The sequence below is a fragment of the Lepus europaeus genome, chromosome 5 (genome assembly GCF_033115175.1).
Source record: "Lepus europaeus isolate LE1 chromosome 5, mLepTim1.pri, whole genome shotgun sequence".
NCBI lineage: Eukaryota > Metazoa > Chordata > Mammalia > Lagomorpha > Leporidae > Lepus > Lepus europaeus.
Genome location: NC_084831.1, coordinates 11,629,005 through 11,643,460, shown reverse-complemented (window position 1 = coordinate 11,643,460; position 14,456 = coordinate 11,629,005). Strand labels below are relative to the sequence as shown.

Genomic DNA, 14,456 nt, shown 5'->3' with positions numbered 1-14,456 from the left:
CGCCTGGGGCACAGAGGCTGCCCTGCCCACCCTGGATCGGGGTGAGGGGCCGAGAACCCCGGGGAGACCCTCCCTACCCCAGCCCTCCCCTGTGGCCTGTCCCACAGACATCCCTGATGTCCACCCAGTGTCCTACAAGCCCTGCACGCTGAGGCCCACGCTGCAGCGGGAAAGATGGCTGGGACCTCGCCCGCCTCGGCAGCCACCGCTCCGCCCCACTGGCCTCCGCTTCATCTCCAGCCGACCGCGGGGCAGGGCTCAGCCTCGTGGCACCCGGGAGGGAACAGAACCCGGCCTCGGGGACCACACCGAGCACTGCCAGCCTAATGGCCCTCTCGTCCACCCCCGGGTGGCTGCCATCCTGCACCAGGGCCCAAGTATCCTTCTGCAGTGAGCAGCCTGCACAGCTGTCCGTGGCAGCCCTGCACTGCCTTGTCCATAACCATACGATCCAGGCTGCCTCTCTGGGATCTTTCTCTGCCAACTGTGCCTTCAGCCTCAGGTGCCTCCTGTGGGGGAAGACCTTGAGCCCCCCCACCTCTTCCTCTTCCTACCCTACCCCAGCCTCCTCCTCTTCCTCCCTCTTGGGGTCTGACTCCGGCTCACCGCCACAGCGTCCTCTACAGAGGCTCACCTCCTTGCCTCCATCCAGTCACTCAGCAGGTTTTTATAAAGCCCCTGGGCCGTTCAGGGTTCAAAAACAGAGCTCCAGATGGAAGAGGCAGCGAGCAAAAGACCCCGGCCCAACCCCAAGATGGCCCGAGAGAGACCCGGAGGATCCAGTGCTTCTCGGACGCTGCTCCCCACGGCAGGGCGCCTGGGGTCGAGTCCTGCCTCCGCCCCCAAACCCTGCTTCCTGCAAACGTGACCCCGGGAGGGCACCGTTCTGAGATCTCTCTGTCTCTCCTCTCACTAAGGACACAGAGAGTTTGAATCGCCTTAAATATGAGCAGAGAGGATGAGCTCTTGGCCACGAAGCACACGTGTGCTGGTCACGTGGCGTAAGCTAGTGCCCACCGAGGCCTGTGTGGCCGTCCCTGGCAGGGTTCCCTACGCCTTGGAGACCCCAGACTCTGGGGCCTTGCCAGCCCTCTGGAGGTGCCCTGGGGGAGGGGGCCACCCCAGGTTCCGGAGGGCGGCAGCGGGGGGGGGGGGTCTCACCTTGTTCCTGCGGCTTCTCTTCATCTTGCCGGTACGGCCCAAGTCCACGTCGAGGGAAACATCTGGAATGCGATGGGGCGGGGCTGACGGGGCCTCCCCCAGCCCCAGGCCCACGAGAACCGAGAATGGCCCATTCCCAGCCCAGGGACACCCTCGCCCTGGTCCTCGGTGCCGGGGGTGTCAGTGACTTGGGCGCTGGGGGCCCCGCGTCACTGGCTCTCGAGCTGCCGGCTCTGGTGGCCTTCTGGAGTCTATGCTGGTGGCCCTGAGCGCTGGCAGCTGGGGAGCCACCCGGGGTTCCAGGGACCGGGCTCTGCTGTCCTGGAGCCTGCGCCCTGCGCTCGGACTGGGGGGGCCTAGGGCTCTCCGGGGTTTGGTGCCAGGTCCTGGTGTCCAGCGAGGGCACACGGGAGACTCGGCCGTGGCTCCAGCTGTGGGCTCCCGGGCTGTGGCATTGCTAGGTCCTCCCCTTGGGCCCTTGACCAGGCCCAAGGTGGAACAGCCAGGCGTCCAGCACTTGGTGCGAGGCCCGGCGGGCAGACCCAGCCGCACCTGCGGTTTGCGGTGCCTGCACACAAGCTGCAAGCCCCCACCTGCTTTCTGACGGCGGAAGCCCAAAGCCGCTCTCCGAAGGCTGAACCTCAGCTCACCGCGGAACGCGCGGACGGGCCTGGTGCGTGGCGGCAGGTGCACCTGTTCCCTGCTGACTATGCAGCGCCCCTCCCAGACCTCCCCACTCCTGATGGAGATGCACGACCCGGAAGTGAACTCTGTGCCACCAGCTTTGGGCCATAAGATGCTGCTGCTTGGGTTGTGTGTGCAACCTGCAGGGGGCAAGGCCCAGCTCCCTGAGCACTGCTGGGGGGAGGGGGGTTAGGAAGCCCCTGGGGACAGGTGCGGGGTGGGGGCCATGGTCTCCAGGGGGCGGTACTCACCCACGCCAGTGAGGTAGAGCACGCTGTGGGCCAGGGCGCCCGCCTCCGGCTGCCCGAAGTAGGAGACCTTTACCTGGGGACACACAGTTGGCCGAGGCCGCCCCTTCAGCCATGGCTGTTGAGGGGGGTGGATGGCATCGTCCCTCCTCCACTGGGAGGAGAGGGGACATGGGGGTCCCAGGGGCCCGGGACGCAGGGGCTCCAGGCTTGTGTTCCCAGCTAGAGGCTGTGGCTGCCACCCCCCCTCCCTGGGTAGTCTGAGAACAGGACGGTTTAGGACCAGGGGTGGGGGGTGGGGGGTGTCCCAGAAGGAGCAGGTGACCACAGGCCACATCCAGGGACTGGACAGCTGTCGTCACTGTTGTCAGCAAGTTCCTCAAACTCCCCGAGCCTCTGGTTCTCCGTCTACAGAATGGGAGCCATGATCCCCACCCCCACCCCCACCATCCCAGCCAGGGGTCTCAGAGCTGCGCCTGGTGCTCCGCCCCATGGCCTTGGAGACAGGGCACAGGCAGAGCCCGTCCTGCAGCCAAGCGGCCCCAGCCCCCGCCCTCTCCAGGGCCTGCTGGGGAGAAGGGATCGTGTCAGTGAGCAGGAGCCCGGGACAGCGCCTGAGAGAGGTGGGGGCCGTTAGGAGTGGGCGACATGTGTGTCCACATGAAGGCCGGGCCAGGTGTCTATTCACGTGTTGTCCTGTGAAGATCCTAGCCCATCCTGCCTCAGGGCCTTTGCACCTGCTCCCTCTGTATATGAATGGGGGTGTGCCATGGGGGCTCCTGCTGTAGGTGGAGCTGGGGTGGGCGACACAGCCCCTGACCGCCACAGTGGCCTCTTACCTTCAAGTCATGTAAGTCCTTGCTGGCGGTGCCCACGGACAAGACCACATCCACACTGGCATCCAGGGGCCAGTGGGTCTTGCCCGCAGGCTCTGTCACCTGCGTGGGGTCATAGGCCACGAAGACCTCCACGCCGGGGCTCCCGGAGACCCCGAAGGTCTTGGCACCCTCGGGAACGTCCCTGCCAGGAAGAGACCACAGATGACAGCAGCAGTGGGCGGTGCACCGGGGCTGCCGGCCATTCAGACAGCCCCCCCCCCGGGCTAGCGCATAGCTGGCCAACCTCCAGGCGCCCCACCCTCAAGCACCCCCAAGTCGGCCACGGCCACGTTCCCCAGGCCCACGGGCCACCCGTTGTCTGGCCAGGTCTCCCGGCTTCTGCGGCCACCACTGTGCTCCGGGCCTCCATGAGGCCCCCTGGAGGGCTGAGCGCTGCCTCGCTCTTCTCCCAGTACCACCCACGCCCCTGCCGTCTGCTCTGCAAGCATCAGTCGGGCTGTGTGCTCTCTGCTCAGGAGCAGCGGTCTCCCTCCCAGCGGGCAGAAGGCGAGCTCCTCCCAGTGGCTCCCAGGCCCCGCTGACCGCCCCACCACCTCTGGCCCCTCCTCCCCATCCACGCTCCTCACACTTCTGTGCCCACCACACTGGCATTCTCTGCAGTTCCTCAAAGGCACGAGGCCGCCCTGCCTCAGGGCCTTTGTACCTGCTGTTCCCTCCAGATAGAATGCTCCCCCACCCCACATAGCCACATGGCTCCCCCCATCACCGCCCGCAGGGTTCTGCTTAAATGTCCTCTTCTCGGCGAGGCCCCCAGTCACCGCGTTTCATGTCGCACCTCGCCCCCCTCCCCTCGCCCCTGCTCCGACTCCTGCCTGTGCCCGCGAGGCGTCCCTCTCTCCTGCCAGGTCAGCCCCCGAGGGCAGCGGTTTTGTGTTTTGTTCACTGCCGGACCCTTGGCACTCATGACAGTGCCCGGCGCACTTGCTCTTGGATGGAGGCTCCTCACTTCCTGCTGCCCTGCCGGGCGTCCCCAGGCCCATATGCACCTGAGTGGAGATGTCGCCCGTGACTGCCGCGGTACCCAGGGACCCACGCAAACACCGATTCCCCAGGGCTCTGGAGAGGAGGCTGAGGGCACACACGCTGCTCCCAGCCACAGCTGCTTAGGGCCACCGAGGGAGCCCTGCAAAGGCGGGGCTGAGCCCACAGGGCCTCAGGGGGCGGCATCTCGTCCCACCAGTGCTCCTCCCTCCCCTGGCCATCGCCCAAGGTCAGGTCCACGTCCAGAGGCCGCTGGCCTGCCATGGTTCCCCAGTGGGGTCTGTTTCTCTATCCTCTGCCTCTGTCCTTTCCTGGACACCCACAAGACCACCAGGTGTTGAACCCCCTGGAGACCCCTGCCCTGGTCCCTGTGTCCCCGCCAGACAGCTGCCCCGGGGACAATGGTGATGCTGGTCAGCTCCGGCCATCACATCCTGCTGCCCACCGTGCCCCCACGAGGAAAACACTCATCCCCACATGAGCAGGAGTACACGGGGGTCCCCGGTCCCCCGAAGCTGCTGGCAAAATCCTCGCCACCACCAAGCCACGCTCTCCACGGCCGCGCGCCCTGACGCCGCCAGCGATCCCCGGCTTAACCCATTGCACCACACTACCGGCCCCTAAGTTTGCTTTTAATACAGAGATGGCCCCTGGTCTGTGGTTCTTACAATGTTAAAGCTTTATGATAGTACGACGTGCACCCGAGCAAACATTCGGTTTTCCGTTTTCAGAGTAGGATTCAACCTGGGGCCAGCACAGTGGCATAGTGTACAGAGTCGCCGCCTGCAGGGCTGGCATCCCATATGGGCGCCGGTTCAAGTCCCAGCTGCTCCACTTCCAATCCAGCTCGCTGCTACGGCCTGGGAAAGCAGCAGAGGATGGCCCAAGTGCTGGGGACCCTGCATCCACGTGGGAGACCTGGAAGAAGCTCCTGGCTCCTGGCTTTAGATCAACCCAGCTCCCAGCTGCTGCAGCCCTTTGGGGAATTGAACAAGGGAATGAAAGATTTCTCTGTGTGTGTGTGTCTCTCTGTCTTCTGTGTGTGTGTGTGTGTGTGTCTGTCTCTGTCTCTCTCTCTCTCTCTCTGTCTCTCTCTGTGTCTCTCTGTGTGTGTCTCTCTCTGTCTCTGCTCCCCCCTAGCAGGAGCCAGGTGCAGGGGCTTCCCCAGGAGACTCCCCCCCCCCCGGAAGGGCCTGTCCTGCACCTGCTGGGAGGAGGGGCTGCTTTTCCTGCTGGACCCAAGCAGGCAGAGCTCTGCCAGACAGGTGCCGGGCGGCCCTGCAGTCTCATCTCTTTGGCATCCTCCCCTCGCCCTGCCCGGAGGCTCAGAGATGGGGCACCTGCTGCCCTCGCTCACCTCTCCGGTCCCCGGTCTGCAGATGTGGCCTTGGGGGGCGACTGGCAGGGTTGGAGCCTGGGGGAGCCCAGGATGCCCCCCCAGCCCTGGGAGCTGCTCCAGGTAGACACCTCAGCCCCCAGACCAGACCAGTCGCCAGGTATGCAGCCAGGGCCAGTCTCCAAGCTCCCCACCAGGTGAGGTAATGGATTTAAATGAAAGGGACCATTAGTATCACCATTGCAGACACCACCCACTCCTGCCCTTGTAACCATGGTTACCGTCTGTCCTGTTCTGTAGAAGGAATGTGGCTCCAATCCCAGCCTCCATTTCCCTCTCTCTGAAATGGGTATAAGCCAAAGAACCAAGAGCTCAGCGCTCTGAGTGTTCTTAAAGGTGCTGCATTTGAAACCTGACCGTCGTCAGAGTTGGCTGCTGGCGCTGCTGTCACTGTCACTGCCCTCAGCCCAGCCCGCTCCAGCCAGGACCCCTGTGCTTCCTCTGTGCCCGCTCAGCTCACACACACCTTCCTGGGGGCCCTCACGGTCAGTCTGTGCCGCCCAGGGCACATCCAGCCCGACTCACCCTGCACCGTCCCCCACCCTGAGCCCAGGGCAGGGCCCCCAGGCCAGGTTCAAGAGAGAGGCAGCTAAGAGAACGGAGGTGATCCTCAGAGAACCTCGCAGAGGAGGCACACAGGGTGGGCAGAGGCACACAGGGTGGGTGGAGGCCCGGCCGGGGCTGCTTGCTGTGGGATGCTGGGGCGAGGAAGAGCCCACACGCGGACACCCCTGCTATGTGAGGCTCTCGCCTTCACAACAGCCCCCCTGGGACGTGTTACTGGCCCATTTAAAGGTGAAGCCACCCCCGACCCCAAGAGGCGAGGCAGCTCTCCTCGGGGAGCACTGTTGGCCGAGGCGGGCGTGAGCAGCAGGTCCCGCCTCTCTCCCGGGCTGTCCCGGCTGACATCAGCATGCGCACGTGTGCCCTGCGCGTGCCCCGTCAGGGATGGGAGGAAGAGACGGCTGGGGAAGATGGAGGAAGGAAACCAGGAGGTGTGGAAACCCGGCCATGCCAGCTCCGCCTTGACACTTCCGCACGGGTGAGCCGTGGAGGTCAGGACAGGCTGTCCCCGCCCACACTCCTGAACCCTGCAGGGGTGAGGTTGGTGCAGGTGGGGAGGATGGAGCGCACGCCTGGCCGGCCCCGCCCTGCCCAAGTGCATCTGCACAGGTCTTAGACCAGAGGGGGCTGGGAGGTCATTCTGGCCTTCCCCCTGCCGGGCCAGGACCCTGAACCTGAGCGCCACCTCCCAGGACAGAGAGCTCACGGCCCCACACCTCTCTGCTGTGACAGCTCAGGTCATTAGAAAGTGTTTCCTTCGGCTCGGCTACAACCAGCCTTCCAGAAGCTTCCGCCCTCCGCAGCTCTGTAGGCCACGCCTCATCTAAGGGACTCTGGCGGGAGGGGGCATGCAGCAGTCCCACCAGGCCGCCAGTCCCACCCCAAAGCTTGGGCAGTGCAGCCCTGGGGGCGGAGCCAGCTGGGCAGGGGTGGGGGCCCAGGGGCCCCTTGGGGGTGTCCAGGGCCCTGTGCAGGGGCAGGAGGGGTGCACAACACAGAAGAGATGGGAGACTGTGGCTCCCTGGCCAGCCTCCGACCCACCCGGAGCCCCTGGTGGGGGCGGGGCAGCCTCCAATTTTCCTGGACTGAAATCCAGAACAGTGACCCAGGAGCCAGCAGGACCCGGCAGGTGCCCTGTACACGGCCAGCCCGGGGAGGGCTCTGCTGGGGCTACATATCCGACTGGGGGCCCAGCACCCCAGGGCACACAGTCCCATAGCCGGCCCTGTACCTGGCAGGTCCCCTCTACGCGGCCAGCATGGGGAGGGCTCTGCGGGGGCTGCAGATCCGGCTGGGGGCCCAGCCCCCAGGGCACACAGTCCATGGCCGGCCCTGTCCTAAGAGTTAGCAGCTGCCCCCCACCCCACCCTGCCCTGCCCCAGGCCACAGAGCTCCCACTAGGAGGTCCCACTAGGGTTGCAAACCCACTGTGCGTCAGCACCTCGCCAGGCACCAGGAAAGCGGACCGAGGCTCCACAGGGGGCAGGGTGTCCCGTGCTCACAGCGCCTTTCCTCTACTCCAGTCCACCCGCCCAGCCCCTGCCCACCGAGGCTAGAGACGAACTGCAATGCAGACCGCGGTCACACAGGGCAGAGCTGGGAATCCACCCTGCCTGGGTCTGCTGCAGAGCTCGCCCTCCACCCTGCCCCCACCCCAGAGAATGGGCTCGCTCCCAGAAGTAGGCAGCCGTGGGTTCAAATCCCAGGCCCGGCAATCGTGGGCTGTGGGATTTCAGAAAAGTCTCATGGGGGGCAGCACTGTGGTGTAGCAGGTAAAGCTGCCACTTGCAGCACCAGCATCCCATATGGGTGCTGGTTCGAGTCCCGGCTACTCCACTTCTGAACCAGCTCCCTGCTATTGCACCTGGGAAAGCAGAGGAAGATGGCCCTAGTGCTTGAGCCCTGGCACCCACATGGGAGACCCAGAAGAAGCTTCTGGCTCCTGTCTTTGGCCTGGCCCAACCCTGGCTGTTGCAACCATTTGGGGAGTGAACCAAGGGATGAAAGATATATCTCTCTTTCTCTAACTCTGAAATTTAAATAAATAACTCTTTTTAAAAAAGGAAAAAGTCTCTTGACCTCTGTGTCTCAGTTTCTCTGTCTGCAAATGGGGATCCCAGCAGTCCCTGTCCCAGGATCTTCTCGTGGGCTTTGATGGAGATGGTGTGGGGAGCAATTAAGACAGTGCCGCCCCCTCGGCCGCTACCCTAGGGCTGTCCCAAAGGCATGGAGCCATGGCCGGGCTCGGGGGAGGAGAGGAGAGGAACCACCTGCCCCTCCCTTTACTCTCCTGGCTGGGGAGGAAGCAGATCAAGTGCGCAGCCATTAAACCGACCCCTGGCAATGATTTTGCCCCTGACCGCCCTGGGGGTCGCTCCCATAGCAGGAGTGGGCGGCACCTTCTCAGAGCATCGGCGCCCACGGGAGCAGGTGCCAGGAGCGTTTGTTAAGTGGCTGCAGTGGGCTGCAGACCACAGGGGGTTCTCGGACATGGGGAGGTGTGGGTGCTTGGCAGTGGGAGGGGCAGCTCAGACACCCACCCCCGGCTCCCTGCGCTGGCTCTGATCTCCCCCTGTCTTCTCCCCCACGGCTGGCTGCAGCCAGAGGTACGAGGGAGGGGGGTGCCGTGGCTGACGCCCACCTCGCACCATCCTGGAATTCCAGACTCTCACAGGGCCAAGGCCGTGCCCTCACCTTCTCCTCCTTCCCCAAGATGGCCATTGCTCCTGGGAGCCCAGGGAGGGCCGTGCCCAGGAGCCCAGGAGGAGGACCCCGGGGGCACAGGCCCTCTCTCAAGGGGAGCCCTGCCTGCCCAAGACGGGCTGGGGGCAGCTGCCTCTCCTGGGTGTGCCCTGCGGAGACGGTCAAGGGCCGGGCACCTCGAGGTGCCCGCAGGTCCGGCCCGGACTCGAGAGGCAGCCTCGTGAGTCACTGCCTCTCCCCAGAGCAGATTGTGAAAGTCCTCATTTGTAAAATGGGGACAACAAAGGCGCCGACTTCACAGGAACACACGGCAAGCCACAACGTCTCCAGTGAGCTCTGGCGCAAACAGGCTCAGAGAGGCCGAGCCACGGCCCCAGGGTCACACAGCTGCAGTCGCACCCACCAGCCCCCTTGATTTCAGCAGTTGGTGAATCGGCGCTCAGGTGGTCCTGCTGCCAGGAGCTTCCTCCTAGGGAGCCCAGCCAGGTGCCTCTGGACTGGGGCCAAGGTCATAGGAGGAGGGGGCCCAGCTCTCTCAAGCCCCACCCCCGGTCCTCTACTGTGGCACCCAGTCTGGCCCAGATGGTGCCAAGTGCGCCCCCTGCTGGACCCTACTGTGGAGTTTTGTTTATTTGACAGGCAAAGAGAGGGGGAGAGAGACAGAGAGACAGGGAAGCTCCCAAATGCTGGTTCATTCCGCAAATGCCCACAGTGGCCATGGCTGGGCGTGGGCAGGAGCTGGGCACTCAGTCCCGGTCTCCCCACTTGGACTCCTCGCCCTTCCCTCCAGAGCAGTGCCTGGGCCAGGGCTGCAGGGGTGGGGTCACTGTGGGATCATCAAGGTGGCCAGGAAGGCGAGCAGGGGAGGTGCACAGCGGGGCTCTGCGTGGCCTCAAATGCTGACGCGGGGCAACTGAGCTGTCTGCCCCGGGCCCAGGCTGCACCCAGGCCCAGACACACGTGGTCACCTGGGAGGCCAGGTCCCTGGCTGGCTCCGGGGGGCTGTGGCCAGCACCCGCTGTGAGGAGCTCCCCTCCTAGTCAGGGAGCGAATCCTATCATGGGGTGTGGGTTTTAATGGCTGTGGCCCACGTGACCCGTCTCCTCGGTCAGCTTGGTTGAGTCAAGGGCTCTTACCCACAGGCCCTCGCGTCCTCTCCTCCCGGGTCCACCCACTCTGTGAGGGCCATGGCTGTGAGGGCAGCGCTGTCCTGCCTGCTCCCCACACCATCTCAGGACAAGGCCAGGCAGGACCCAGCTCCCTCAGCTCCATCCCCGAGGCGAGGCCCGGGCACTGCCGAGTCACCTCATGATTTCCTGCCTGGTGGAGGGGGCCTCACCGCCCGGCCCTCCCAGGCCGCCAGGGTCCGGGGCTGGCTGACCATCTGCCAGTTCCTCCTGGGCCTGCGCCTTTCCCTGCACACCTTGGCAGAGCCGGGCAGTGAATCGGAAGTCACAGAGAAAGAAGCCGGTGACAGTGGGAGTGACGCTACTCCGGAGAAAGCCGGGTGGGGAGACAAGGCAGGGAAGGGAACGCATTGGGGAGAGCCCAGGAGGACTCGACATCACCAGCGCATGATCTCGTTGCATCTGGAATCTTCCGTCAGGGCCCACCTGCCCTGGACGCTCCCAGAACCCTGCTCACCGTGGGGATGAGGAGGGGGCAGGGAGCGCGGAGGAGGAGAACTGGGGGCTGGGGGGGCGCTGAGGGGGGTAGAGGAGAAGGAGCAGGAGGAGGAGCAAGTCCTAGAGAGGTATCGGTGTCCCAGCAATGACGGGAGGAGGTGGGGGAGGGAGAGGCCGGCTGACGGATGTGGCGGGGGAGGGGGCCCGGGAAAGCAGGGACAGCTGGAGCGTCAAGGGGTGGCTGCCTTGGGGTCCCTGCGGATGCCAGATGCCATCAGTCCAAGATGGCGTTTCCGGCTCCGTCAGCGCCGTGTGGGACTCCTAGGCGACCCCACCCCAGCTGCATGTTCTCCAGGGACCCTCAAACCTAAGCTGTTGCTGTCACTTCCAAATAAGGGTGTCTCTCCTGCCGTGGTGACAGGGCGGCAGGACGGAGCCCGGCGCCTGCCTGTGGCTGTGAGTCCGTGCCGGCTCCGAGCTGTGGCCGCCCCGAGAGGCCCACGGCCCGGCGTCCCTGTGCTTCCAGGCACTTCCTCCTTGTCTGCACCCTGGGTGCTTAGGCCATTTATTGATTTAAAAGGGAGAGAGAGAGAGAGACAGAGAGACAGAGACAGAGAGAGAGAGACAGACAGAGAGACAGACAGAGAGACAGACAGAGATCTTCCATCTTCACTCCCCAAATGCCCACAGCAGTGCCAGGAGCCAGGAGCCCCATCCGGGTCTCCCATGCAGGTACAGGAGCGCAGGCCCTTGGGCCATCTTCGCTGCTTTCCCAGGCCATCAGCAGGGGGCTGGACTGGATGTGGAGCAGCCGGGACTCGAACCCACATTCCTGTAGGAGGTGCTGAAGTCCCAAGCAGCGGCTTAACCCACAGCACCACAACACCCGTCCGTGCACCTGAGCTTTGTAACCTGCCTTCGGCATTTTCACTCTTTGAAGTGTGGGGCGCCCAGGGAATGCACCGGCCTGGGCCTCGGCAGGGCTCACCTGAGAGGCCCTGGGGTGACCCTTCTCCCCGAACTCCCCCTTCCGCCCCAAAGAGCTGGTGTGGCCTTGGCACATGCAAGTGAGCGTCCCCGTCTCCTGCCTTCCCCGTTCTAAGGAATTAGCTCCTCCCCAGCCTCCACCTGGGGCTCCACTTCCAGCCGCTGGGCAGACAGGGAGGTGGCCAGGCTGGGCCCCGTGGATTGCCCGCGATGCCCACCTTCTCTTTATTGGCCCCTGTCTGGGGGCCACCTCAAGCTACCCAGCAAGGGCAGGGAGAGCCAAGGAGTCAGGGTGGTGAGCTAGCCCGCTGGGGTGGGGGTTGGGGTCAGTGTGCTGAGCTAGCCCGCTAGGGTGTAGGCATCAGGACGGTGAGCTAGCCCACTGGAATGCAGGTGTCAGGGTGGTGAGCTAGCCCGCTGGGGTGAGGGGCTCGGATACTGAGTGAGCCCGCTGAGCGCAGGGGTGGGATTTGTAGCTGAGTCAGGGGATTCCTCAGGGTTCCGTCTGGGACACCGCATGGCACACAATTACCCCAAACATAAATATTTCTCCAAATAGGCAGTGCACACAGCCCTCAGGGGAATTCATCACTTCCCATGATGTCACTCTCCACGCCCAGTGCCCCCTGAGGGCCCTGGCCGCCAGCAGCACAGGTGACCAGGCACGGTCTCTCCTGGAGGCTTCCCTCTCTACCAGCAAGGCCAAGGAGAGAGCCCTGGCCCAGTCTCGGCAGGGACCAGGCCCAGGACAATGGGAGTGGAGGAGCCCCAGGTCCGTCGTTCATGGTCAAGTGCAGCCCTTCCTCGCCCCAGCCCAGCCCCCACAGTGAGCTTCTGGCTTCTCTAAAAACCTTGGCAGGTGGACAAGTGCACCTGTCACAGTCCCGGCTGGCAGGAAGCTCTCCTGGTGCTGCAGATCAAACATCTCTGCACGGCCCAGCGGAGGTCGCCCCCCCCACACGCTCAGCACCCCGAGGCAGCCAGAGCATGGCAGCTGTGACCCCCCACCTCCACCGCTTCCTCTGAGCCTCTGCTGGGTGGGGCCACGGGACAGTGCTAAGGTGCTCGGGGTTCCCAGCCTTGGGGAGCCATAGAAAGGACAGACACTGGGGGAGACGGAGCCCCAGAGCCATCAGAGCTCTGGCAGCCCCCACACAAGGGGCCCCCTATCTGCACGGTCCCATTGGTCCCCCCCAGATCTGTTGCGGCCATTTGTCAGATGCAAAAACTTGGGCTCAGCGGCCACAGGCACAGCCAGGATGAGGACTCGAGTCTGTCCGACCCCGGGGTCTGGGCACCCACCCTCCACGCCGAGCTCATCTCGCTGGGGCTCCCAGGGAAAAGAAGCCCAGAGACAGGCAGTAACTTGGCCCGTGCCGCACAGTACGTCAGCGGCGGTGTGAGGGCCAGAGCCCCTGGCTCTTGTCGAAGGCATCTGGTCTCAGCTGCACTGTGGGGCCTGAGGAACTGACGCACCTCCCAGAACCAACCGTGCCCCTGGTGAGAGACTCAACTAGACAGGACTTTTTTTAAGCAGTATGTACCTTGAAGTATATGCAATAAAATTATTTGTTGTTTATCTGAAGTCCAACTGGAACTGGGCATGTTGGCTCCTTTCCCTTGCTAAGTGGAGCCAACCCTATGGAAAGGGCAGGAGAAACTGCGTGGGTTCCTCACCAGTCACCCGCATCCAAGAGAACCAGCCCAGGGCCAGCACCCCCAGCAGCCGCTGAGGTCCAGGTCTGCCTCCCCGGGCTCCCAGCTCCTCCCCCAGCCCCGTAGACGAGCCCCAGGCTGCTGCCAGAGTCAGGGCCAGGGAGGGCTCCGGGCAGAGGCTCACCCAAAGCCAGGTGGGCCGCTGGGCCTGACATCCACGGAGCAGCCTGGGCAAACCCAGGAGCCAAGACCCAGGAGGGCCGTGGCAGCTCAGATCCCACCTGATAAGAGACCCCTGACCTTAGCTCCTCTCCAAGGGAGACCCCTACTCTAAGCCCCTACCTGCAGAGGGTCCAGCAGCCAGGGAGAGGAACATTGGCTGAGCCAGGTCCCAGGAACCCCACAGGGGCAGAGCCCACGCAGGAGAGGTTTGGGCCAGGAGGAGAAGCTATGGCTGCCCACTCCGATGTCATCATTGTCACTCTCACTGGCACCATCATCATCACCCAAGACCCAGGCCTTGCTCCGGGTTCTCCACTCACATGGCCATACCCTCTCGATCCCATCACCTTGGCTGCCCCCGGATGGTCTCCAGGGACGGGGCTGCCACACACCGGCCTGCCCACCCCAGACACAGCAGTTGGCATGAAATCGAGAGAGACCAGGGGAAGCTCCGTCCTTGTGCCTGTCTTGGGCAACAAGTCACTCTGATGTGCCACCCAGGTTCCATTCCGACTTCCAAACACAGAGCCCGTGTCCCAAAGCCTGGTTCAGGGTCAGAATCTGGAGGCCAGACCTCACCCAGCGGCTGGAGACCGGTGTCCTGACCTTGGTCCCAGGAGCTGGAGCCTGGAGTGCACCCAACCAAACCCTGGTCCCTCCCTCCCAGGCTCCACAGCCAACTCCACCTCCTGCGCTGTCAAAACAATCTCCTGCCAGCATCTTCCAACGCGCCTGAGCCGTCCCCCGGGGCGCCCACCCTGCTGTCTTCCATGGGAGCGCAGCCCCCGGTGGCCAAGCGGGTGCCGCCCAGCCCTCACCTGTGAACGTCCACATGCGTCTCCACTCCCACCACACACACAGCATAGGTGGGCTTCTCCAGGGACAGCTGCACTGCTCTCTGCGGGGCCATCCTGGCCCCTGGCTCCCAGGTTCCAGATGGGCTCGGGCACCCCGGCGGCTGCGCGCCTGGCGGCCCCGGCTCCTCTCCTGAGCTCCTGGGCACTGCCAGGAAGCAGTGTGAAGTCTGATGGGCTGGTGCCCTCTTCCTCCTTTTTAATTTCACCCTACGACCTGATTAGCCAGCCTGAGCCTGGTCCCCACCTCCTGGCTCCGTGCCCAGTCTGCCTCACGCAGGGCTGTCAATCCAGGAGGCAAGAGGAGGCGGCACCTGCGCCCCATCTGGGAGACGGGGAGTAGGGGCTTTAGCTCACGTGGAGAAGGACCCAATAGCCCCTTCCCTCCCGCTCCAGCTTTGCCTCCACCCTCAGACTCTGTGCGCCTGCGTCCCCACTGTTACGGCGCCAGCGTTTTCTGATGGCTGACTGTGTGC

At 64.3% G+C, this 14,456-nt stretch overlaps 1 protein-coding gene across 1 annotated transcript in view; it reads right to left on the bottom strand.

The window, feature by feature from the left end:
- The window catches only part of LOC133760575 (protein-arginine deiminase type-1-like), a 31,418-nt gene extending 17,382 nt beyond the window's left edge, over window positions 1-14,036 (bottom strand). The window contains exons 1-4 of the mRNA XM_062193114.1: window positions 13,945-14,036; window positions 2,933-3,113; window positions 2,097-2,169; window positions 1,162-1,223 (exon numbers count right to left, since the gene is read on the bottom strand). Of these exons, the coding sequence (XP_062049098.1) occupies window positions 1,162-1,223; window positions 2,097-2,169; window positions 2,933-3,113; window positions 13,945-14,036 (408 nt within the window). The remainder of the gene's footprint in view (window positions 1-1,161; window positions 1,224-2,096; window positions 2,170-2,932; window positions 3,114-13,944) is intronic.
- Window positions 14,037-14,456: the final 420 nt, after the last annotated feature.